Here is a 23,329-nt window from a genome sequence, read left to right as displayed (position 1 = left end):
TATTTATTTCATCTTACTTGTCATTAGGTGTCACAATACACCGTAGGTATATATTCGGTCCAGTGAGTCGGAGGGCGTCCCACGCAATGAATGGATTCGAAGAAATGCAATGTCCCAGTATGAAATAAATACACTTGCTCATTAGATTTCTAATGATGTCCATGAGAGAAACTGAAATAGATATTTCTTTAGAAAACTTCAATGGAAATGTATTAAGTTTGTTGTAAGAAATATTTTTAATGCTGAATCTAGATCGTTATCGTGTTATAGTCTATTTGCTTAAATAATAAAAGTTATACAAAAATATCACACATGTTCTATTCTATTCTATTCTATTCTCTGTGGGAGTGTAAGTACCTGCACCTGGCTCTCTCAAGTGGAACCTTTGTGCATATCCCCAAGGTCTAAACTGCCTTCCTAAGCTTGGACCATTGCCCACCACGCTGGTCCACTGCGGGTTGGTGGGTTCACAAATCTAGATATGCAGGTTTCCTCACGATGTTTTCCTTCACCGTAAGAGCGATGGTATACATTGTACTTAAGTTAAAAGAACTCATTGGTACATGTCAGCGCGGGATTCGAACCCGCATCTCTTGCGTGAGAAGCGGGCGCTTACCCGACTGAGCTACCACCGCTCCAATATCACACATGAAAGCCAGCAATAAAAAGTTCCACCTAATAGGTGAATTATTGTATGTCACTGGAACTTTTTCATTAATGGTTAACGTATAAAATGGAAAATTAAGTGCCAATTTCGCCGTAGTGGGTTAGAGCATAACAAGGGATTATTGCTTCACTATATTCTCTGGTTACGATCTAACCGACTATGGATAAATTGGAGCTAAATCTTGTCAATGAGCTTCTTGGTAGGTCGTTACCCGTTTCAGTAACTATAATTATAGGACCGACCATTGTATGGATCTGACGAATAAAACTCACAAAATTCAACCCTGTATGGCATCTTATAAATAAATACCACATTTTCCAAGCACGTGACAAGTCTACCGTTAAATTTAAATTTCATTTCTTCGAATATTATTAGCCTATTCTAGAACTCTAGATTTATAACCTAACCTACAACGCTCTATTTAAAAAGAAATGAAAACGGAAATGGATCCCAATTAAGGGCCTATTCAATCACCTAGACGACCGAATGGCGTAGTGGTTAGTGACCCTGACTACTGAGCCGATTGTCCCGGGTTCGATTCCCGGCTGGGGCAGATATTTGTTTAAATGCAGATATTTGTTCTCGGGTCTTGGATGTGCCCGTAAAATGGCAATAGGCCCGCCTCCTATTACATTGGGACTAACATAACACTCTGGCGAAAAGTGGGTGCAGCAATACACCTCTGCCTACCCCGCAAGGGAGTACATTAGTACAAGGCGTGAGTGCGTGTTTTTTTTTTTTTTTTCAATCACCTATCGGTATCGTACGTATCGGACCAAACGGATTTTCATAAATGTATGGAGAAACGGCGCCGGCCGGCGATGAAGTGGACGCACTTGTGTGAACTTCTATACAAAGAATACTGAATGCGATGCGTCCGTTACGTACGATGCCAAAAGGACGCTTACCTTTATTATACCGAAAGTTGGACGCTTCCTTTACTTAGACACATTCTAGACTCGTGTCACATGCCTTATAAATTGTAAAATTTTGCCGTGCTACCACAAAAAACTTTAAACACTGTTTAACAAGTGTTTAAAACGAAATTTGACAGATTTTGTACGCATTTGACAGCGGTAAACACCTGTTAAAAACTGTCTAAGTTTTTGTGGTAAGGCCCTTGGATTTTAACACCAATTAAACAAGGATTTTTTTATACTAATATACCTACAGTAGTTACTTATTTATTTATAGTGTTCAAACGATAAATACATACTTATATAATATACTAGCTGTTCCCGCGCGCTTCGCTTCGCCTTAAAAAGTTTTCCCGTGGGAATTCCGGGGTAAAAAGTAGCTTTTGTTCTTTCTCAGGGTCTATCTGTAAGTATACTTACCAAATTTAATTTAAATCCGTTCAGTAGTTTTGGCGTGAAAGAGTAACAGACAGACACAGTTACTTTCGCATTTATAATATTAGTTAGGATTTAGGATTAGTTAGGATTAGGAGTTTTAACACTGGGTTAGGGGTTAAATACCTACGAAATAATACGAAAAGTCAGAAAATATTGAACCACTTCCCATGCTACGCCGGCGCCGCTGTTCCTGCACATTTCACATTCGAATATAATTTGAATTCCGAATCGATTAACCGCCATTTTGAAAGTCAAAGGAACGTTATCCATTTTGAAATCCATACGGCTCGGGCCTCTCTTAAGGCAGATAGATTTTGCTGGCATTTTTGTGATTTTTGCTTTCGCCAAATGTTTTTTTATTGGTGGTTCTTTTATCTTTTTATATTATGGTGTGGTTCCTATAATATTATGGCCATAAGTATTGAATTTGCAATGAAACAGTTTTTTTATAACAACTTATACCTAGAGGGTGGCATTTTATCAGTAACCAAACTGAAGAGGCTCATCTAGTGGATTTGTGGTGAAGAGCAAACTACTTAACTGTCAAAGTTAGACTTTGTATTTTATGACATCTCTAGATCTCTCTCTCGGTGTTTAAATTTTAATATTACATACCTAATTCGCATGTTCCTCTAACCGCACTGACCTTAAGTGTAATTTAATTCTACTGAAACATATTTTTTCCTTTTTTCGAAGGCTAAATACAAAAAAAACCCATTGACACAAAACTTTATAATACCTACTACTCTACTCCAGAGTTTCAGCCAATCGCCATTTAATCGTTCACACTTCAGTCCCTTTCAGTGGACACCAAACATCCTAACTTCCTAACTAATATTATAAATGCGAAAGTAACTGTGTCTGTCTGTCTGTCTGTCTGTTACTCTTTCACGCCAAAACTACTGAACGGATTTGAATGAAATTTGGTATACATACGGACTAGACCCTGGGAAAGAACATAGGCTACTTTTTATCCCGGAATTCCCACGGGAAAACTTTTTAAGGCGAAGCGAAGCGCGCGGGGACAGCTAGTATAATATTATAAATTCGAAAGTAACTGTGTCTGTCTGTCTGTCTGTCTGTTACTCTTTCACGCCAAAACTACTGAACGGATTTTAATGAAATTTGGTACACATATGGTCTAGACCCTGGGAAAGAACATAGGCTTATCCCGGAATTCCCACGGGAATTTTTTTTAAGGCGAAGCGAAGCGCGCGGGGACAGCTAGTATTTTAATACGAACTAGATGGAGTGTCAATGCAAAAGAAATGTCTCAACAAAATAAAATCCCACTTATACCACTGAACTCTTATTTTGAATTATTTGGGTTAGAAGATTTGTGACTTTATTGATTGGTACAATGGTTGTCATTAGGTTTAGGAACTTAGAACGGTTTGACAGTAAACAAAATGTGGACAGTACTCAATACTCAACTCTCAATAATTTATTGCATCCATACGTTTCTGTACTTTGATACTAAGTATATCTAGTTCGTATATCGTTAATCTAAGAAGAACACGCAAGAAAATCTCAATTTATAATCGCTGAAGCCAGCTGTATGTATAAAACGATACATTTAGCCCACTGAAAGCCCATTTCCACTTCAGCTTTAAGACTGAACTCTGGACTTTTTAAACCTGAACTTTTTCTATCAAGTTTTCAAATTTTAGTCAGCCAGTATTTGCTTATTTATTCTGTGTTTTATTTTCAAAAATTGATTGTGTGTTTAGTGAGTTTAAAGTAAATACTATTTGGTGGTGATTCCTTTGTGTGACGGAGTTTATAGTGAGTTTCTTTTGTTTTATTTAGTGCCAATTTCTCCATTCTCGGTTAGAGCATAACCAGGGAGTAGTGGTTAACTTTTGACACATCTGTCATGAATTTTATATGGAGATGCGTTTAATTTATAAATCAATCCCTGTCGGTTAGATAACCGACAATGGAGAAATTGGCACTTATAGTGTCAAAAGCAACAAACGATTAGAGGATTAAAAGTATAACGTTATTGGAAAATCCAGCAAATACCTTATTCGTGAAACTTATTCAAAGTTTGTGAAATAATACTTATGACTTTCGGAGATCTTTTAGGGTTGCATTGCAATGGACTCGATTAAGCTCATACCTATTTAACTGTAGATCTGCCATATTAATGCCTAGTGTCACCATAGTCAGTTAGATTATTAACACCCCTGTGACATTGTAATGTCACCAATTATTATAATCTCCACAAGAAATTCTTGACAGACGTGTCAAAAGTCAACAACTAATCTCCTGTTATGATCTAACAGAGTATGGTTAAACTGTGGCTAAGTCAGACGACCGAATAATGTAGTTTTAGTGACCCTGACTGCTTTGCCGAATGTCCCGAGATCGATTCCCGGCCGGGGCAGATATAGGTTTAAAGATGGATAGAATATACCTACCTATTTGTTCTCGGATCTTGGGTGTTAATATGTATCTATTGCATTGGCGTTTATTGTGAGTTAGTCTGTGCGTGTTTTCTACACAATCGGAGATACTTACATGCAACGTTCATACACGCATTCACGCAACGTTATGCGTGCTAGTGGGCAAACCGCCTAGGATACCTACTGTTTATATTACACTCACGGGCAAGGAAACAGTTCCACTTACAAAATGCAGACACCATCTAATTGTTTTAAAACATTTAATCGGATATGTGATCAAAATGTTTACGTTTTTAGTTGCTAAATATTGAAGAAGGCGTAATTAAGTTACTTTTTTCCGTATAGGAGTAATTTTGTGATTTTCTCAATGGAACTTATTCATTGCCCGTGAGTGTATTATTGCTTGTGGGAGTTTGGTTGGATGGTTGAAGGTTTGACACAGAATCGGAAAAGTTCCATAACACATAGAAAACCTTTCAAGACGGAGTAAACAAAACTAAAATAATTTTTATCATCCTTAAATATCGAACTAAAAACAATTTCCTTTGTCCGCAGATATTTAATTCCACACAGAATCTCTGCCATGCACCCGTTAGTTCAGCTACTCGCCGCCGCGGCGCTGCTGTCGCAAGTCTCCGCCGCCATTACGAATAGGAAAATTAAAGACATCCCCGTCAACTTGGATGTCGACAACAGTATTGACGCTAATGGTGAGTTTTTATTATAATACTTACTTAAGTACTTACTAAAAATTATAACTTGCATGAATTTAAGTTTTATTTAGTTTTAATGAATTCAATGACCGTTCGCCCCATCTAGTGTGGCGCTCTGGAACTAAAAAATATAGGTGGTTACTAAATTTTAATCGCGACAGCTAAGGCCATGCTATCTGTGGCCCTGTGGCCCTATACCCGACGTCATGGTGTAGTGGTTACTGGCCTTGACTGCTATCATGCCTTCGGTCCCGGGTTCGATTCCCGGCTGGGGCAGATATTCGTTTGAAGACAGATATTTGTACTCGGGTCTTGGGTGTTGATATTTATATTTAGTATGTCTATCTATGTATTTCTGTAGATATATCAGATGTCCGACACCCATAACACAGGTTCTGCCTAGCTTGGGGTCGGATGGCCGTGTGTGAGATGTCCCCACAATATTTATTTATTTATACTATAATCTAAAAATTAAATGTAGAGCATGGCATGCACCAAAAAACTTCGTGGCTGCCGCAGCATTTTAATTTTATTCCACTATACCGCTTTTGCTGACTGTACTTCCGTCCCCAGCCGTCCCAACAAAGCGTCTCGGCGTGAAGCGCTTCGTCCGCATCACTACGCGGCCGCCCCCCGCGCTCAACCTCACCGGCGCCTCCCTCGAGCTCACCTGCGAGGCGATGGGGTCGCCCGCTCCTAGTATACAGTGGCTGCGGGACCACGTGCCTGTTGCTGAGGTGAGATGGAGCCGCCGATAGTGAGCTGTTGAACCAGTGTCGACAATAGCTAAAGACATAAGCTACGGGTGTCTAAATAGCGTTGAATGGGTGTCTAAATAGGTGTCTAATAAGTAACGGGTGTCTAAATAGCGTTGAACGTGTGTCTAAATAGGTGTCTAATAAGCAACGGGTGTCTAATAAGCAAGTGTCTAAATATTGAACGGGTGTCTAAATAGCGTTGAACGGGTGTCTAAATAGCGTTGAACGGGTGTCTAAATAGCGTTGAACAGGTGTCTAAACAGGTGTCTAATAAGCAACGGGTGTCTAAATAGCGTTGAACGGGTGTCTAATTAGGTGTCTAATAAGCAACGGGTGTCTAAATAGCGTTGAACGGGTGTCTTAATAGGTGTCTAATAAGCAACGGGTGTCTAATAAGCAACGGGTGTCTAGGTAAATAGTGTTGAACGGCTGGATCTTAGGTCTGATGGTTTATAAGCCGTTAAGAATAAGAGGAGTTTATGGATTGCTGCCTCTCTAAAGAGTCCTGCTAGGCTCTAAAGAGTCCTTCTAGGCTAGCGGATAATTTGATATCTCTAGAAGGGTGCAAGGATCCCCTTGTCGCGATATTCTAGATGCATAACCTCCTGAGACCCAGAGATCAAACCTTTGTTCATTTCCTCACTATCACGCTTACATACTCTCAGCAAAAGCTTGCTTGTGTTGGGGTCCACCAACTCGCACTAGGCCAGCGTGATGGACTAGGCGAAAAACCCTTCCTTCATCGGAAGGAGATCCGTGCCCCAGCAGTGGGGACGTTATGGGTCGTGATACTAACCTTACCCCCTCTCCCAACGCTCACATATTAATATTCTTTCCTTCTCGTTCCAGTACGACCACCAATCCAACGAGCTGTTCCCCTCCTCCAGCAGCGTCGGGCGAGCTGTCTCCACACTCATAGTGAAGCCGACGGACCAGCTCGTGCGCACCTACACCTGCTCCGCTAGCGCCGGCCAGCACTCGGCCAGGGCCGCCACCCGAGTGTACACCCACGGTTAGTGAACACTGTCGCAGGATTTATATAGAGAGAAAGCTGAAAACATATGGCTGCTTTACCGAACCAGCGCTGATAAGGGCGGGAAGAACCGACAATTTGGCAGCGTTTAGTCAACTATGTGAAACTGATAGGCATTGCTACCTTACTGTGGCGCTCTGCTTTTATAAAATATAATTTTGAATTAAGGTCAACCGGGGCCAAGTCGCCTACGGGGCTAATGCCTCGAATCCATTTATCTTCCGAACCACATACTTTAGAACTATTGGAGTCATCTGCTATCTATCTTTGGAACTCAAACTTTTACCACTGACCAATAGATGTCGTATCCGGGACAATTTTCTTAAATTATCTTGCATTTGAATTTTTTCGCCTCTTTTGGCTTCCTCCGGCTTCCCGACACGTTTTTAGGGTTCCGTAGCCAAAATGGCAAAAACGGAACCCTTATAGTTTCGTCATGTCCGTCTGTCCGTCTGTCCGTCTGTCCGTCTGTCACAGCCGATTTACTCGGAAACTATAAGTACTACAGTGATGAAATTTGATGGGAATATGTGTTGTATGAACCGCTACAAAAATATGACACTAAATAGTAAAAAAAAGAATTGGGGGTGGGGCCCCCCATACATGTAACTGAGGGATGAAATTTTTTTTTTCGATGTACATACCCGTGTGGGGTATTAATGGAAAGGTCTTTTAAAATGATATAAAGTTTTCTAAAAAACATTTTTCTTAAAGTGAACGGTTTTTGAGATATCAGCTCTCAAAGTCGTAAAAAGTATGTCCCCCCCCTCTATTTTTATAACTACGGGGTATAAAATTCTAAAAAAAATAGAGGTGATGCATGCTAATTAACTCTTTCAACGATTTTTGGTTTGATCAAAGTATCTCTTATAGTTTTTGAGATAGGTTGATTTAAGCTACGGAACCCTTTGTGCGCGAGCCCGACTCGCACTTGGCCGGTTTTTTTTAATCGTTCCAAATGTGTGTTTCTTTAAAAGAATCTATGTTTCCTAACTGTAAACACTGTTATTGTTTTGTTGCTTTACATATTGTTTTGATTATTTTATTGAAATAACGTAAGATTCAGACAAAATATGCAATAAAAAAATTGTTGGTTTAGCTTTTTTTTTGGGGTAAATGCCTCTGGGCTGATGGGGTTATTGCCTCTATTGCGGCGCAATAGCCCCATTTCCAGAGGTTCTAAACATTTTGTGTTATAATAAAAGTAGTTTATACACTCACGAGCAATGAAAAAGTTCCAGTGACATTAGCACCAAATTACTCCTACACGAAAAATACTAGGTTAATGACGCCTTCTGCAATATTGAAGAACATTTAACAGCGTATCAGAATTAACATTTTTAGACTATAGTTGGATTACCAATCCAACTAAAACGTAAATAATTTGAATAATATATTAGACTAAATGTTTTTTAAAAATGGCGTCATTTGGTGTCGACATTATAATGTTGTTAACACGGTATATAGAAAACAAACATATAATTAATAATAAATCATATTAACAGAATGATCCCACTTGTTTTTAAAACTCTAAATAGTTTTGTAATGATTATCCTTGTAAGATGTGTGATTTCAAAGTTGTGGTTTGATTGCAAATTGGAAAAAATATGCTGTTGTATGCTTTTATACTGTATTTTAATTTGTCATGTAAGTATTTATACTTTTTTAAGTCCATTAAAGTATTCATAATAAAATGTTGAGCACCCCTGGAATCTTGGATGGGGTAAATGCCACTACAAGAAATTAGGGTGTGTAGGCGCCATAGCCCCAAAAATTTTTGATTAAATAATTCTCCTTAACTAAGCGCAGTATTTAGTTTACAAGCTAATAATTAGCTACGTTAATAGTAATTCTATAAATTATATCTACTTAAACTTGTAAAAAGCTCTTCCAAGCACACAAAAATAGTGAAAGAGGCATTAGCCCCACTAGGGGCTATTGCGCCTAAAAATTCCATTTTTTGTAGAAACGTCGTTTACATATGGAAGATATTTAAAATTCTACAAAATTGCATCAAAATATGAAACTAGATAAAATTTCCTAATATGTATCACAAGTTATAGCTTAATAGGGCGTTTAGTCTGTTTGTTATGATCAAATGAAAATGAAAGTCAAAGTATTGTGGCGCAATGGCCCCGGTTGACCTTATCTACCTATTGTGCGCTCTTTTACCACAAAGCTTTAGTCACATGCAACTTGCTATATAAAAACGATTGATTTTAACCATGTTATAGTAATAAAAGTACTTTATACCCAACGTTTAACTCAACGCGGTGAATATCCTGCGCCTTCAGAAGTTTATAGAATAGAATAGAATATAGAATAAAATTTTATTTCATACCACGGTTATGTAGCCTCAGTTATTAATAATTCGGAATTTTCCAGTTAGTATCGATACAAGTAAAAGGCATGTCGTAACAATCTAGAGACAATTATTAATACCGCAAATACTTAGTAATTTACTCGATACCGAGTATAAACTATTATAGCGAAACCACATGAATCAATTTTCCATATCACATCACAATCTATTTCAACAAATTCTGGAAATTCCGTAAATAACTTTTGAAACTGATAGTTTCAAAACTTTTGTAACAATCTCTATTGTTGGAAGTTTGTTATTAATTTAATTAAGTACCTAGTTACCTAACAAAAAGTTGTGTCGTACTAATTTCATTCTTACATGGTAGGCAGAGGTGCATTGCTACACTATTTTTTCCATAGTCGTTTTTTCTTATCCAGCTGCTAACTACAACCTGAGTCTTGTAGTACCTACTCAATCATTTATTGCGTCCATTAGTGTAACTTTATTAGTATCGGCTCGAGATCGCTAAAGATTACTAATTAATTAGACAGGTACCTACAATGATGATCAAATAAGGCCTACTCAAACTTTCTAATTGTGACTGAGGGCCTTATTGGCACATGCTGAGCTGGTGCCTTTTTCACAGCCACCTTAATTCTTACTCTTTTTTGTATTGGACTGTTTCCTATATTCTTTGTTCTTCTGTCAATCAAAATAAATGTTTTTTCCCTCTCCCACAGAGCCAAACTCCGACCTCTCCGAACGCTACAAACTCCTGCCCTTCGAGCCCAAGATCGTGTCCTCCTACAAAGCCTACTTGGACAACATCGGCAAGATGGCCGTCCTCCCGTGCCGGGTGAAGGGACATCCCCGGCCGCGGGTGGTGTGGAGGGATAACAATGGGGAAGTGGTGCGGAAGAAGAACGCTAGGATGAGGGTGAGTTGGGTTGTCAGTACAGTGGGGTTACCACTACCGAACATTAAGCCATTAATTAGGTAACAATCTAGAATACAAAGCAAAAAAAAAAATTCAGTCATACCCATAATTAAAGGTATTCAGGACGTGCTGTGATTATATATTACACCTTTCAGCAGAGCTTACTATACTCATTACTTTTGCAACCATGTATACCTAAATAAAATTCATTTTGAACTACTCTAAAAAATATATATTTTCGGACCCGTAACGCCATCTAGTGGCGAGTAGCGCAACTATATTTTTCACCACTGTTGCACCAAACATTTTTCTCCATCCTACACTATCATTATTCCGAGGAATCCTACAAATACTAACCTCACCTATCACTGACAGGTATTCCGTTCCGGCGAGCTGCAGATCTCGCGGCTGGCGTGGGCGGACATGGGCGACTTCACGTGCACGGCCACCAACCACTTCGGCACCGCCACGGCCAAGACTTTCGTCTATCCTGTTGTGAGTATCGACGGTGTTGGATACCTAAAGCTTTACAAAAACCAAGTTGTATAAAAAGCCTTTTTTTTAAACCTTTTAGGTATTTTATTTTAACCTCTCTTCCATCCAGAGGTTGTAAAGATTGCTATAAACAATAAGATTTTGTAAGTAACAGTAAGGAGATTGTATTGAAGTGAGTTCGCATAGATGAGCCAGTTTTTCACAGTGCAATAATCTCAGAATAATAACGAGCTTTCGTTTGTTTAATTTGTTTATCTTGTTTTCCTAATTTAATATATTTTTTTATTTTCTTTCCAGGCTGGATAAACGCAGAAGTTAACTTAGCTAGCTGAAATCAAGTGGTCGATAAAACTTAAATAAAATTGTTCCTGTTTTTAGTAGTTCTATTATCATTATTAACTATTTTATTAATTTGTGTTTTAAAAATAATTATTCCTTTTTAAAATGTAACTTATTAGATTCTGCCTATTTTAATGATAAAATGTAATTAATGAATACCTACGTGTATTATTATTTTAATTGTATTTTTTAAAACACTTTTTGTGATCGAATTTATGAAATAATATTATAAGAAACTGTGATTTCAAGTACACATTGACGATGAATAATAACAGTATCAAGGAAAGACTGAATTTTATTTAATACTTACCTACCTATTAATTATACTGTTTAATATACCATTGTTGAAGGCTGAAAGGCGAAAGCTGGAACTTTTAAATCAGAAATGCTTAGAATATGGGTTTTAAAACTATGTTTACACACAGATTAGCAAAATAACTTATAGCCTCGCGACAGCATGACAGCATCACATTTTGACATTGACAGTGACACTTATAAATATATACGATTCTTACGATATTATATTTACAAAATTAAAGGTTTTTTGGGAATTCGTATTGATTTACATACACTTTCATATAATAGCAGACGAAATGGATTCTACAAATGAAAGGGACAGACTGGCGTGCCTCAAAAAAATACTATCAAACGTTCTTCATAAAAACCGATACTGTTGTTTATGTTTTGGAAGTGAAAATAACCTCTCTTCTATGGAAGAGAACTTATTCATCACTAATTGGGAAGGCAGCGGTGTGATTTCATTAGAATCTATCCTGGAATCAGTGTTTGGAGACGAAAAAGTAAGTTTATTTTGTCAGTTAGTAGGTACTGAAAAGAGGTTATAATCTGGAAGCATAAAAACATATAATTCATCATCAGTCTATAGCGGTCTACTGCTGGACGTAGGCCTCTCCCAAAGCACGCAATGGATATGATCTATAGCTTTTCGCAAACAATCATACTGAGCTACCTTCTGCAAGTTGTCACCCCATATAGCCAGAGGGCATCCTACACTTTGTTTGCCTAGTCGTGGTAATAAAATAAATCTATAATAATATAAACACTTACACCTTGTACTAATGTATGAGATATAGGCAGAGGTGCATTGCTGCACCCACTTTTTGCCAGTGTTTATGTTAGTCCCAATGTAATAGGGGGCCTATTGCCATTCTACGGGCACAACCAAGACCCGAAAACAAATATCTGTGTTTAAACATATATCTTCCCCAGCCGGGAATCGAATCCAGGACCTTCGGCTCAGTAGTCAGGGTCACTAACCACTACGCCATTCGGTTGCCTTCTGCAAGTCATCACCCCATATAGCCAGAGGGCATCCTACACTATGTTTGCCTAGTCGTGGTCCTCTCCATAACACGTTTACCCCATCTGTTATCAGTTCTTTGACAGATGTGACTCCAAGCATAGCTAAAAACATGCAACTAAAGCACTACAATCAATCCAAGTCTCATTTTGGATCAAACTTTATCATTGCATTGTGTAGTAATGTACGGTGGCCTGCGCCTAAAAGTATACAGGCAGTGTTTTTAAAATAGAGCTCTCAAGCTCACATGCTGCTCAAGCACATACACATAAACACCACTGCTACACACATCACACACAACCCGTCCCCGGATTTATAACAGATGTAGCTGGTCCCTTCATCATCAGGGATCGCTATTTTAAAAACTCCACCTGTATACTTTTAGGCGCAGGCCACCCTACAATCAGATAGACATAATGCTAATATCATTTTCATCCTGTACAAGATACTTATATTAATATAAAAATGTTTATTTTATCATCACAATTTCAGGTCATGTCAATGCTACCAACAAGGCTTCTATGCGACAGCTGCAGGGACAATGCAGTCAACTCTTACATATTCGTGAACAATACAAGACACTCAGTGGAACTCCTGGATAAATACCTTAAGGAACTATCAGAAAAAGTTGCTAGCGTTGAAAATAATATTAATGACACCACAAATTTTGATGCCACATACATAGTGCTCAATGATACATCAAGAAAAAAGAATTCTCTGAGCAAAATAAATGAAAAAGATGAAGAAACTGGAACCAAAAACATTGGAGAAATTTCAAATTTTCACCCAAAGAAGCTAAAAGTAGTTAAACTTTACACTTGTCATTACTGTGATAAGAAATTTATTGCGAAGCCAGGTTTATCCTACCATATAAACAAAGTGCACACCAAATATTATGCCCGTAAACATAATGCGGTGAAGCAAAAAGGAGTTAAGAGATACATTCGAAAGTATGAGTGTCCTGACTGTGTTTCTACGGATTGTGAACACAAGAAGTATCTGAACGCATACAAAGTACAACGGTTAGCAGGTGAAAAACTTATCAAATGCCCAGATTGCGACTATAGCTGTTATCTAAAAACATACCTAATAGCACATGCCAACAAGATCCATTTAAAGACATTCAATTTCAAATGTGAAGTGTGCAGCAAACCGCTGCATTCCAAAATGGCGTACAAAATACACAAAAAAAACTATCATTCGAACTACGAAAGCTGCCAGTACTGCGAACGGAAGTTTATGTTTACGAAGAATTTAAAACAACACATGGAAACATGCAAGGAGGTTGTAAGAGATTACAAATGTGACGTTTGTCTTGTGTCTATGGAAAGTAACGAGAAACTGGCAGCGCATAAAAAGAAACATATAAAGGAGTATCCATGCAATCTTTGCAATAAAGTTCTATCAACCCCAGGAATGCTACGTATTCACAAACAAATGCACCAGTCTAACCAACGAATGAAAACCAAATACAACTATTCCTGTCATGTTTGCAACAAAAGTTTTTCAGCCTTGAAAGAAAGAGAAGAACACATAAGGACCCATGGGGCAGACGAAACGGCTCAGTGTATAAAGTGTAATATAGAATTTGTGAATGTTCGTGATTATATGAAACATTTGCAATCGGCACTACATAAAGGGGCGTTGCCTTTACGCACTAGATTTGAGTGTAACTATTGCAACTATAATAGTAGCACAGAGTTTTCATTGGAAGCTCATATCAATCGATATCATCTCAAGGTGTGTACAGATTTATTTTGCTTCAAATATTGTAAAGGCAAAAGGTGTGTTTGTTACTTTTTTTCTAAAGGTTCTGGGTTCAAATACTGGCCGGGCAGATATTACTGCCCTGGAGTCATGAATGTTCCTGATGTGTGCTTTAGAACTGCACTGTTATATTCTACATTATCCTTTAACAATGGCGACAGTGTTCAATTTATGTTGTATAATAAGTCTCATTTATATTTATTTATTTTTGCGCCACTAATGTGCCATTTAATGTATTTTGCGCCACTGCTGCGCCGAAATAATCAACTTTGATTTTTCTAATTTAACCCTTTAGCCAATCCTTTTATTCTTTCCTACAAGTATTATTTGAAACACAAAATAATTTAGTCCTTGCTCAACTCTAAAAGTGTAAACAACAAAATCTAATTTTTACCGGCGGTCTAAGACGGCCGAATGGCTTAGTGGTTAGTGACACTGACTACTGAGCCGAAGGTCCCGGGTTCGATTCCCGGCTGGGGCAGATATTTGTATAAACACAGATATTTCTTCTCGGGTCTTGGATGTGCCCGTAAAATGGCAATAGGGTCGCCCCCTATTACATTGGGACTAAACATAACACTGGCGAAAAGTGGGTGCAGCAATGCACCTCTGCCTACCCCGCAAGGGAGTACAGTAGGCGTGAGTGTGTGTGTTTTTTAATTTTTACCCAAATTTCTATTTCAGATAGCCCCATACCCCTGTGACGAATGCAGCAAAAGTTTCACAAACAAACTGAAGCTATACGGACACAAGAAAACACACGAGAAAACTAAAACATACAAGTGCGATGTTTGTGAAAACTACTTCTGCGGGCCGACCTCTTTGAAGAAACACATGAGGTTGCATACAGGGGAAAGGCCTTATGCTTGTGAGGTAGATATTGATTTTATATAGATTCCACTTCATATAAACCAGAGGGCGCAGTGGTTAGAGACTCTGACGCTGTGTGGCCCGGGTTCGATTCCCAGAAGGGGCAGATATTTTTTTTTGCTGATTTTCAAAACTCGTAAAACAAAAGTGGTTTGCAATGACCCACTGGCTCACTCACTTTTTGCTCATCAATTCATTAGGTAATTCACTAAACGTATCGATAAAAAAAATACAATTTATGTCATGTTAAAGTACTTACATAATATATTTTTTTTTAATAAACTTATCTTTCCACTTCTTACAGTTTTGTTCGGAAAAGTTCGTGAGCGTCGGCGTAAAAAATCTCCACATCCAGAGAAAGCACAACAGCAAATCCATATCTTGTCCTTTATGTGACAGGATGTTCAATACTTTGACAGAGATGAGAAGCCACTTCAAGAGGATGCATTGGAAATTTAAAGGAGAGGAATTTGATGTGAGGAAAGTCGAGGGGTTGAGCGAAGAACATTATGACTTGTTTAGGGATAGACGGATGTTGACTTTAAACTAATTTATATTTATTTATTGATTTATAAACACTTTATTGTATACATAGAAAACACAGTTACAAAAAAAAATTATAAAACCGACTTCAAAAAACCACTAAAATGTAAGAAATAATTTAAGGTTTACACAAATTCTACTCGTATGTGACAGTACAAATATACCTAAGCAGGAACTGTTCTTTTTTGATGTTGGTGCGGTGACAAAGTAATCTAAAGAAATATATATATATCCCGACGAATTGAGAACCTCCTCCTTTTTTTGAAGTCGGTTAAAAAATGGGACTTAAAAGTTGTGTATACAAAGGCGGGCTTATTGCCAAGAAGCAATTTCTTCCAACCAACCTTTGTTTTGTAATTGTGTGTGTGTATTATAATTAAGACGTGCAGATAAAGGGAACAGCACACATAAACGTAACGTAAACGGATCGCCTTTGACCCGAGCTTGTCCCGAGGCGAGGCGATTACGTTACGATTCCCATTAAGTGTGCGTTGCAGCAGGGAGTTTCATACAAAGAATGCTGAACGGCTCGAGTTGATACGTCCACGATCCCTTTCCGATTTGATATGTGTGCTGTGACCTCAAAAAATATGAAAATTACGGTCGTAAAAACAACTACTACCTACTGAATGTGTGTGTGTGTGAGTGTTTCAGATAATAAACTGAGTAAGCAATTAAAATTTATGTCTTTCCATTATTCAAAACTCAAGATAACTTATCAAATGTTGTTGTTTTTATTTTTACCTCAGCTGCCGCTTCACGAGTTCGTTATCAACATAGATAAACGTCACTATATCGCGATTCGCCATAAATACAAGTTTATCGAATTTGATAACAGACCCATGCCGCGGCCGCTGACATGATATTTTTAGACTTAAGGGTCTGCAAGGGGTAATCGAGGGTTGGCATTGTCATAGAATTATGTAGTAAACGATGCTCTACAACCTTGAAAAAAATCACACAGGTAGCCGAAGAGTCTAGCTAGGTGCTGAATGATTCGAATTCAAGTAAATGATTATGGATAACTGTAAATAAAATTCAGAATATGACGAAAAACCAGAAAATCACACTCCCGTATTGTAACAACTTTGTCGTAATTATTAAGAATTTTCATATGATTTTTATCATATTATAAAGTTAAAGGCTTGGACTAGGCGCTAAATACCTTGTTTTTTAATAAACACACACTTATTTTGTGTAAATTAATCCCAAACTTGAGCAATTTTTTTCCCTCAAATCTTCATACAAATATCTATGGCGGCTTTCTGTGTTATAAAATCATAAACACAAGTGACGTTTGACTCAGTTGGCCGCTGGCCTCCAAAGAAGGGTCACGTCGGTTTAGGCAGCACTGACAGCTCGCGATCTTATCGTGTACAGATACAAAATCACTGCACATTGGTTGTCATTGCACTTTTTCAACTTTTATGACACCAACATAATTTGATTTGAAATTGAGGAAGCATAATTCTTCCAGTATATTCAATACATTAAATTAAATTAGATAGTGTGCAATATTCTCGTGACATTACAGTCTCGTAAAGGTCTGATGGCAGGAATATAGCGAATGGATCTAAGTGATGACAATACGCACGAACATTAGGTTAGGGATCAAAAATACAGTCTCTTGGTGCTGGTTGAGGTATGGTCTCGTGAGGATCTGATGAGGGCAGTAACACGGTGGTGGCTCAATTTTATTTCAAAGATGTTAATAGCTAAAAGCATCGAGTTTAGGCTATTAAGTATGTTTTTCAGAGAGAGAGAAAGAGATTTTATTTTTCCTCTGGATGTGTTAGGTTTACTGGGTTTACTAAGTTCATTCTGTTAATGGCATCAAGTTGTTATGTGTTCATAAGTAATAATTATTTATTAACAAAATGTAAAAATAAAAATAAAATAAATAAAAATAAATTCGTAACGTAAAATTGTCAATGACGGAATTTCTTCTATAGACAGTAGCCTAGACAGTAGATTTGAAGATAAAGATACATTTATTCGACACATAGACAGCAACAACAAAAAAAATACAGATTTAAAGAAAAGAAACACATACTTATACAAAACAACAAAGAAAAAAAAGGAGTCCTTCGTCAAGTCGCGCGCCTTAGAGTCGCGCGCCACGCGAGTTGGCATCTTCTGTTTTTTTATATCGTCAACTCGCGAGCCCATGTAAAGTACGGTCAGATGCAAACGAATTGAAACTAAAAAATATAGTTAAATATTGTCTCCCTGGCTGATTAGCATAAGAAGGTACCGACTAGACAGTCGCCATTAAAGAAGATGCTTTGATTTCGGGATAAAGATACAATAAAGCCTCTGTTGGAAGTGCGGAATAAGGCAAAAGGGGATGTGACCTATGACGCATGATACCCAAGTTTGCTATCTCTCTCATGCCGTGCGCAAATTTTACCTGCCATAGCTATGTCCTTGTTTTTGTTGCAAAAACCGTCATTAAAACTACATTGTTTTAGTGATGTCGTTTTAGTGTTACTCCTAATTCGAAGCAGAGATGTACAGTGCATTACTTACAGCGCAAAAGTATTAAAATGTGGCAGTTTTTACTGTTTTTTATGTATTGTGGGGGTAAGCCTATAATAAATTAACTTTACTATATTACCAAGTCTACTTTGCCGTAATATAAACACAGTGTTACGTTTTCGTTGTGTTACCGTTACATGAAATATCGAATTAGCACTAAAATTTAAAACAAATTTCGTTTATTTCATTGGTCAAAGAGACAGACCTAACTGTAAGAATTACTTCCAGGAAGTTCATCGCAAGCAGGTCCATTTAGTAATAAAACTGCACATGAAATCATAACATCCCAGCAAGGAAAGTCGGTACTGCTTCGTGCAGGTTATAAATATAACAAAGACCGAACAAATAAAAATGGTTCCTGTGTTTGGAGGTGTTCGCAGAGAACAGTTTGCCAAGCGAGATTAATTACTGATTTTATTTTAAAGTAAAGTCCTATAAAATACCCTATACATTTTAAGTAGTTACCTTAAGCATAATAAATTATTACTTTTGTGGCTGACTCTACATATTTTCACAGTCGAGCGAGTTGACGACAAAAAAAGTAGGTTAATACGGGAGGGGCAACTCGCGCGTGGCGCGCGAGTCTAAGGCGCGCGACTTGAAAGGATACACATCAAAATAACTGGAAAAAATATAAGCCCCAATTTACTTGTGTGGGACAGGGAGTACCATAATATTTTTTTTGGGGTACTCCCCATCTATGCGAAATATCAGCTTGATATCTTTACCCGTTTCTGAGAAAAAGGGCGGTGACAGACAGTCAGTCAGACAGACGGACAAAGAGATCCTATAACGGTTGCTTTTTTTCTTTTGACGTTCGAAACCCTAAAATTAAGTAAAAATATTATGCTGCTACCAAAAAATGTACTTAAAGGTATTGAAAAAGCGGTATACAGGGTTATTGGTAAGTAGACCTGATCCTTTCAGGAGGTGATAGAGGAAGGCATTTCCAGTCGATTATACCCATTATATATAATGCATTATCCGAAACTTAACCATTTCTAAGATATTTAATATTTAAAGATTTTTTGAATTTTTGCCAAAATTTCATGTTTAAAACCGAAAATAAAAAAACTAGCCATATTTCAATACTTTTTTTGTTTGTTTTGAATTAGTAACATCTTAATAAACTTATTAAAATGATCAAATGTGCATTATTTGACTTAAATTAGACACAATACCTCAAAATAGATAAACATTTTTTAAAAATATTCAAAACCTAAAAAGAAATAAGTTAAATTAAAAAAGAATTTCATACAACAATTTTTTGTGCACTTCAGCTTAAAAACATTGTCAACTTATAAGCTTTCAAATGAGATATTTCAATATCAAATCGATTTAGGTATCACCAAGATATGGCCAAAACGATCAGAAAAGGTGGACAAAATTCAACAGAAAAACTAACAAAATTAGCGCAATTTAAAGGTAAAAAGTGTGATGGTTTTCAGTCCTGTTCACTTTAGTATGGAAACCCCTGTTGAGTTTTCTTGACAAGTCCCAATGTTAATGGAAAGTATCGTAGGCGGGGACCAGCAGAGGGTTCACCATTTAGCTGAATGTTACTTAGAAAACGGCCTTGAGTGGCGGTCAAGTTGTTCCCCGCCTGCGATACTTTCCATTAACATTGGGACTTGTTTTCATGTTTTTAGCGTACAGTCGGGTTTTTCGTTTGTTTATAATTGTATTTTTTTATTTGTAACTTTTTAGTTGTTTTTATTTTATGAAATTTTACGTCAGTAGTTCATGATCATTTTTTATTTCAATAATTTTGGTGTTGTTATTTAAATACCTTCAATATGCATATTTTTGTAATGTGAAAATCAAGCCCTTTCATTTGATACCTTACACGGCAAAGTTGAATTATTATTTTTTCGATCATCACGTTATGTCCTGTAGAGGGCGCTATGTACATTTTAATGGAACGTCACATAGCCTTTAACCATCGCGCCATCAATACGCTTCTAACAATACCTCATACATCAAAATAGAAACTTTGTTGGACATGTGACTTTTTACCATGGAAAACGAATATTTTTTTTCGAGAATTTGCCAATCTCGTAGAACAAAAGTTGTCCAGAATGACTCCTTGAGTCATCCCCTTTTGGCTTAGTATAGCCCTTTTGCGACACTATGTATTTACTTTGCTTTGTCGTCGGGGTTCAGTTGGCTGGAGGATGCCCGAAACTTATTATCTACACTTTAATACTTGTAGTTACCTTTCTACAAGTAAATACCACATTTGTTTGAGAAAGCTAATCGGGTTCCGAGTATAGAGTAAAGTGGCACCCCTATTAATTTCTACTCTTTCCTGGTGCCTACCAGTGTAAGTAAGAATTATACTTACTTACCCTAAAATCACCCAAAATGTACTTGAACATAATTGTCAATAAAGTTGGCGAGTTAAAGTTTATCGACCCACTGTGCAAACTTACATGTGTGCGTGTCACTGCGTGTGCTGTGTGAAGAGCATTGAAAACCCAAAATTGGCGCGGCACGTCACCCTGTACGGGCCCTTAAAACTCGAGAGGTATAAATGACACAAACACAAATATCTCAATCTAATTTAATTTCTTGTTAATAAATTATCAATTTGTGCTTAGGTATGAAATTACATTTTCAAGCCGTGTTTTCTGTACCAAACCAACTACCCAATTCGCTTCTGGATTGCGTGGCTACATTCTGTATATTCTCTGTTATATCACTCAAAAAGTCTTTCAGTTCTTCCAGAAGACCACTGAATACCAACACAAGCATGTTATATTCGTAGATTTTCTTATCATGAGCGTAGTATTGGAGTAGAGCTGGTTCTACACCGAAAGCTGTTGGTCTCACTCTAACCTTAATGTCTTCAGGCTCTACTGTACCATTAGCGTAAACTGTGTAAACATCTTCATCTATAAGTATTGGTACTGAGTTCTCATTGAAGAACAATGGCCGAATCAGTTTCATGTACGATTTAGGGACTGGCAGGTTTTCTATCCTTTTGGTTCCTTCTTTGTTGACGACGAAAAGTGTTTTGCTTTCGTCGTAAAAGTATAAATTGTTTTCGTAATCCACTACGAATTCTACAACGTCTTTCGCTTCCTCTACTTTAGCGGTTTTAGTACCGTTTTCTGTAACTTTGAATAACTCTTTGTTTTCCTTCAAAATGTAAATAGTATCTGTCCCGTTCTCTACTCCAATTCCAATGATGCTATCAGTGATCGGGCCATACTTTTTAGCTTCTACTTTCTCCGCATCGAAAGAATACAAGCCGTCTTTAGCACCGAAATAGGCGTTTTTGTTGTTTTGACAAGGAACAGCTGTTACTACGCCATTATCAAGAATTTTAGTTGCATTTCCTTTGTTAAGATAATAGATACCTTTAAAATCCTTTTTTCCATCGTCTTTGATATCAGCTTCGGTGAAGAATAGATTGATTCCACCGTCTTCGTCATCCTCCGTTCCGTCTTCGAAGTTAATATCGTTCAGAGGAACGACTATATCGACGATATCGTACTCTCCTTTGTAAATGACGAGAGATTTGTCGAAGAATTTACTTGTGACTATGAATGGCGCATCTTTTGTGGTTGGCGCGCTTGATGTAAGGCCTATGAATAAGGCGGTCAGTATTATTAAAGTTTTCATTGTTCGCCTGGAAAAGGAAAGAAATATATAAGTACTTAATTATTGTTAGGGTCACAGATCCCTCTTAGTAAGATTCCAGAAACTAGCCTCGCATTGATATTATTGATACAAACATAATTATTATTTCTAATTAATGTGGTTCGGGTCGAATTATGGTAAGCGTCTACAATTGGTACCTATCGTACGTATCCTTAGATAAATAATATCCCTGAAAGTATATCGGATCAAACTGATTTTCATAAATATATGGAGAAACGGCGTCGCCGCCGATGAAGTGGACGCACTTGTGTGAATTTCTATACAAAGAATACTGAATGCGATGCGTCTGTTGCGTGTAATGCCGACAGGTGGATGCTTACCTTTAGAAACCACAAGGTTTTGTACTAACCCTTGACTCCTAAGTTTTGAAAATACGAAGCTTAGAATAGGTAGGTATTTATAATTGAAAATATTCCACTCCACTTACGGTTTAGAATTATTCCGCCCAAGACCCGATGGCACACTGATGTATACACAAATATTCCTGCTATCTGTCATATCTGGTGTGGTGATAACCCCACGAACTTTGACTTTACATGAGAGATTCTCAAATAATGTTATTATGTACAGTCAGCGTCACAATAATTATAAGCAGGTATATACAATGCAGTCCATCTTTAAAGTCATGAAAACGGAAATGGATCCTGCCTAAGTAATTTAATCGATTTAGGTATAGTGCCACAAACTTATCTGTTCCGGTGACAGCTCACGTAAATGTGTAATATTTCTTCATTCTATAAGATTTTATGTTTGCCAGTAGTTGTAATTCGCTCTTGTGGTTTCAATAAACCCATCTAATCTATATCAATATATAATTCATTAGTAAATAATAAGATATGGATCAATTTAGTTCGCTCTCACCGGAACAGATAAGTTTGTCGCACTGTACCTAGGTTATTACAAAGAAGAGTGGCCAAATCTGACCAAACCTATGTTAATTAATTGATTTAAAAAATCGATATGAGGGAAAAATACTTAAAAAATTCTAAACTATGGGGTTCTCGATATATTAGGGTTCAAAAGTCAACATGGGATTTCCAATACATAGTGCATCACAAAGTGTGTTATATGATTTTATTTCTGCAAATAATATCAAAATTATTTTTACACATTTCACACTCAGATACATAGTTTTGTAAAAAGACCGATTTCAAACAAAAAAACATGCTATTCAAAGTTCCCGTTACCCCTAAGTAGGGGAACCCGGGGTAAGACGGGGTCGCGGGGTAAGACGGGGCCCCCACATATATGCAAAACTATACATCTTAGGAATCTGAGTAATGAGCCAATAGATAGGCTTAACTGATTGACCTTTAGTGCGCCAGTGACAGCAGGTGTGAGCGCGTGCGTTTTAGGGTTAGCGCAATTGTTTGTTTTTGCGTGGTGTCCATGTTATTTTTGACCGGTAGGTACAACGTCACAACACATTAATTAAAACAAATAGCATTTTTGGTAATTGTGTGTTTTTATTTAAGGTTTGGTACGCTTTGTTTGGATATGTGCAAAATCACTTTAACATTGAAAGTTTTTAATGAAAAAAAAAAAAAAAAAAAAAAACACGCACTCACGCCTTGTACTAATGTACTCCCTTGCGGGGTAGGCAGAGGTGCATTG

At 37.4% G+C, this 23,329-nt stretch overlaps 3 protein-coding genes across 4 annotated transcripts in view; 2 read left to right on the top strand and 1 right to left on the bottom strand.

Moving 5' to 3' along the window:
- The window catches only part of LOC125488481 (neural/ectodermal development factor IMP-L2-like), a 55,776-nt gene extending 44,480 nt beyond the window's left edge, over nt 1-11,296 (top strand). For both annotated transcript variants that reach the window (XM_048632257.1, XM_048632258.1), the window contains exons 2-7: nt 4,986-5,140; nt 5,717-5,880; nt 6,751-6,913; nt 9,980-10,176; nt 10,552-10,671; nt 10,969-11,296. In XM_048632257.1, the coding sequence (XP_048488214.1) occupies nt 5,014-5,140; nt 5,717-5,880; nt 6,751-6,913; nt 9,980-10,176; nt 10,552-10,671; nt 10,969-10,977 (780 nt within the window). In that variant the 5' untranslated portion in view covers nt 4,986-5,013 and the 3' untranslated portion in view covers nt 10,978-11,296. The remainder of the gene's footprint in view (nt 1-4,985; nt 5,141-5,716; nt 5,881-6,750; nt 6,914-9,979; nt 10,177-10,551; nt 10,672-10,968) is intronic.
- A 216-nt stretch (nt 11,297-11,512) lies between these two features.
- LOC105383418 (zinc finger protein ZFP2) lies at nt 11,513-16,188 on the top strand. Its single transcript, XM_048632256.1, has 5 exons — nt 11,513-11,810; nt 12,824-14,071; nt 14,783-14,971; nt 15,273-15,577; nt 15,787-16,188. The coding sequence occupies exons 1-4, from the start codon at nt 11,604-11,606 to the stop codon at nt 15,516-15,518; spliced, it is 1,890 nt and encodes a 629-aa protein (XP_048488213.1). The 5' UTR covers nt 11,513-11,603; the 3' UTR covers nt 15,519-15,577; nt 15,787-16,188.
- A 4,410-nt stretch (nt 16,189-20,598) lies between these two features.
- LOC105383405 lies at nt 20,599-22,245 on the bottom strand. Its single transcript, XM_011553451.3, has 2 exons — nt 22,143-22,245; nt 20,599-21,683 (listed from the first exon to the last, which is right to left on the bottom strand). The coding sequence occupies exons 1-2, from the start codon at nt 22,211-22,213 to the stop codon at nt 20,666-20,668; spliced, it is 1,089 nt and encodes a 362-aa protein (XP_011551753.3). The 5' UTR covers nt 22,214-22,245; the 3' UTR covers nt 20,599-20,665.
- Nucleotides 22,246-23,329: the final 1,084 nt, after the last annotated feature.

Source organism: Plutella xylostella, chromosome 31 (genome assembly GCF_932276165.1).
Source record: "Plutella xylostella chromosome 31, ilPluXylo3.1, whole genome shotgun sequence".
In the NCBI taxonomy this organism is placed as follows: Eukaryota; Metazoa; Arthropoda; class Insecta; order Lepidoptera; family Plutellidae; genus Plutella; species Plutella xylostella.
Note: the sequence above shows the minus strand (reverse complement) of the source record. Positions and strands in the feature narration are given on the sequence as shown.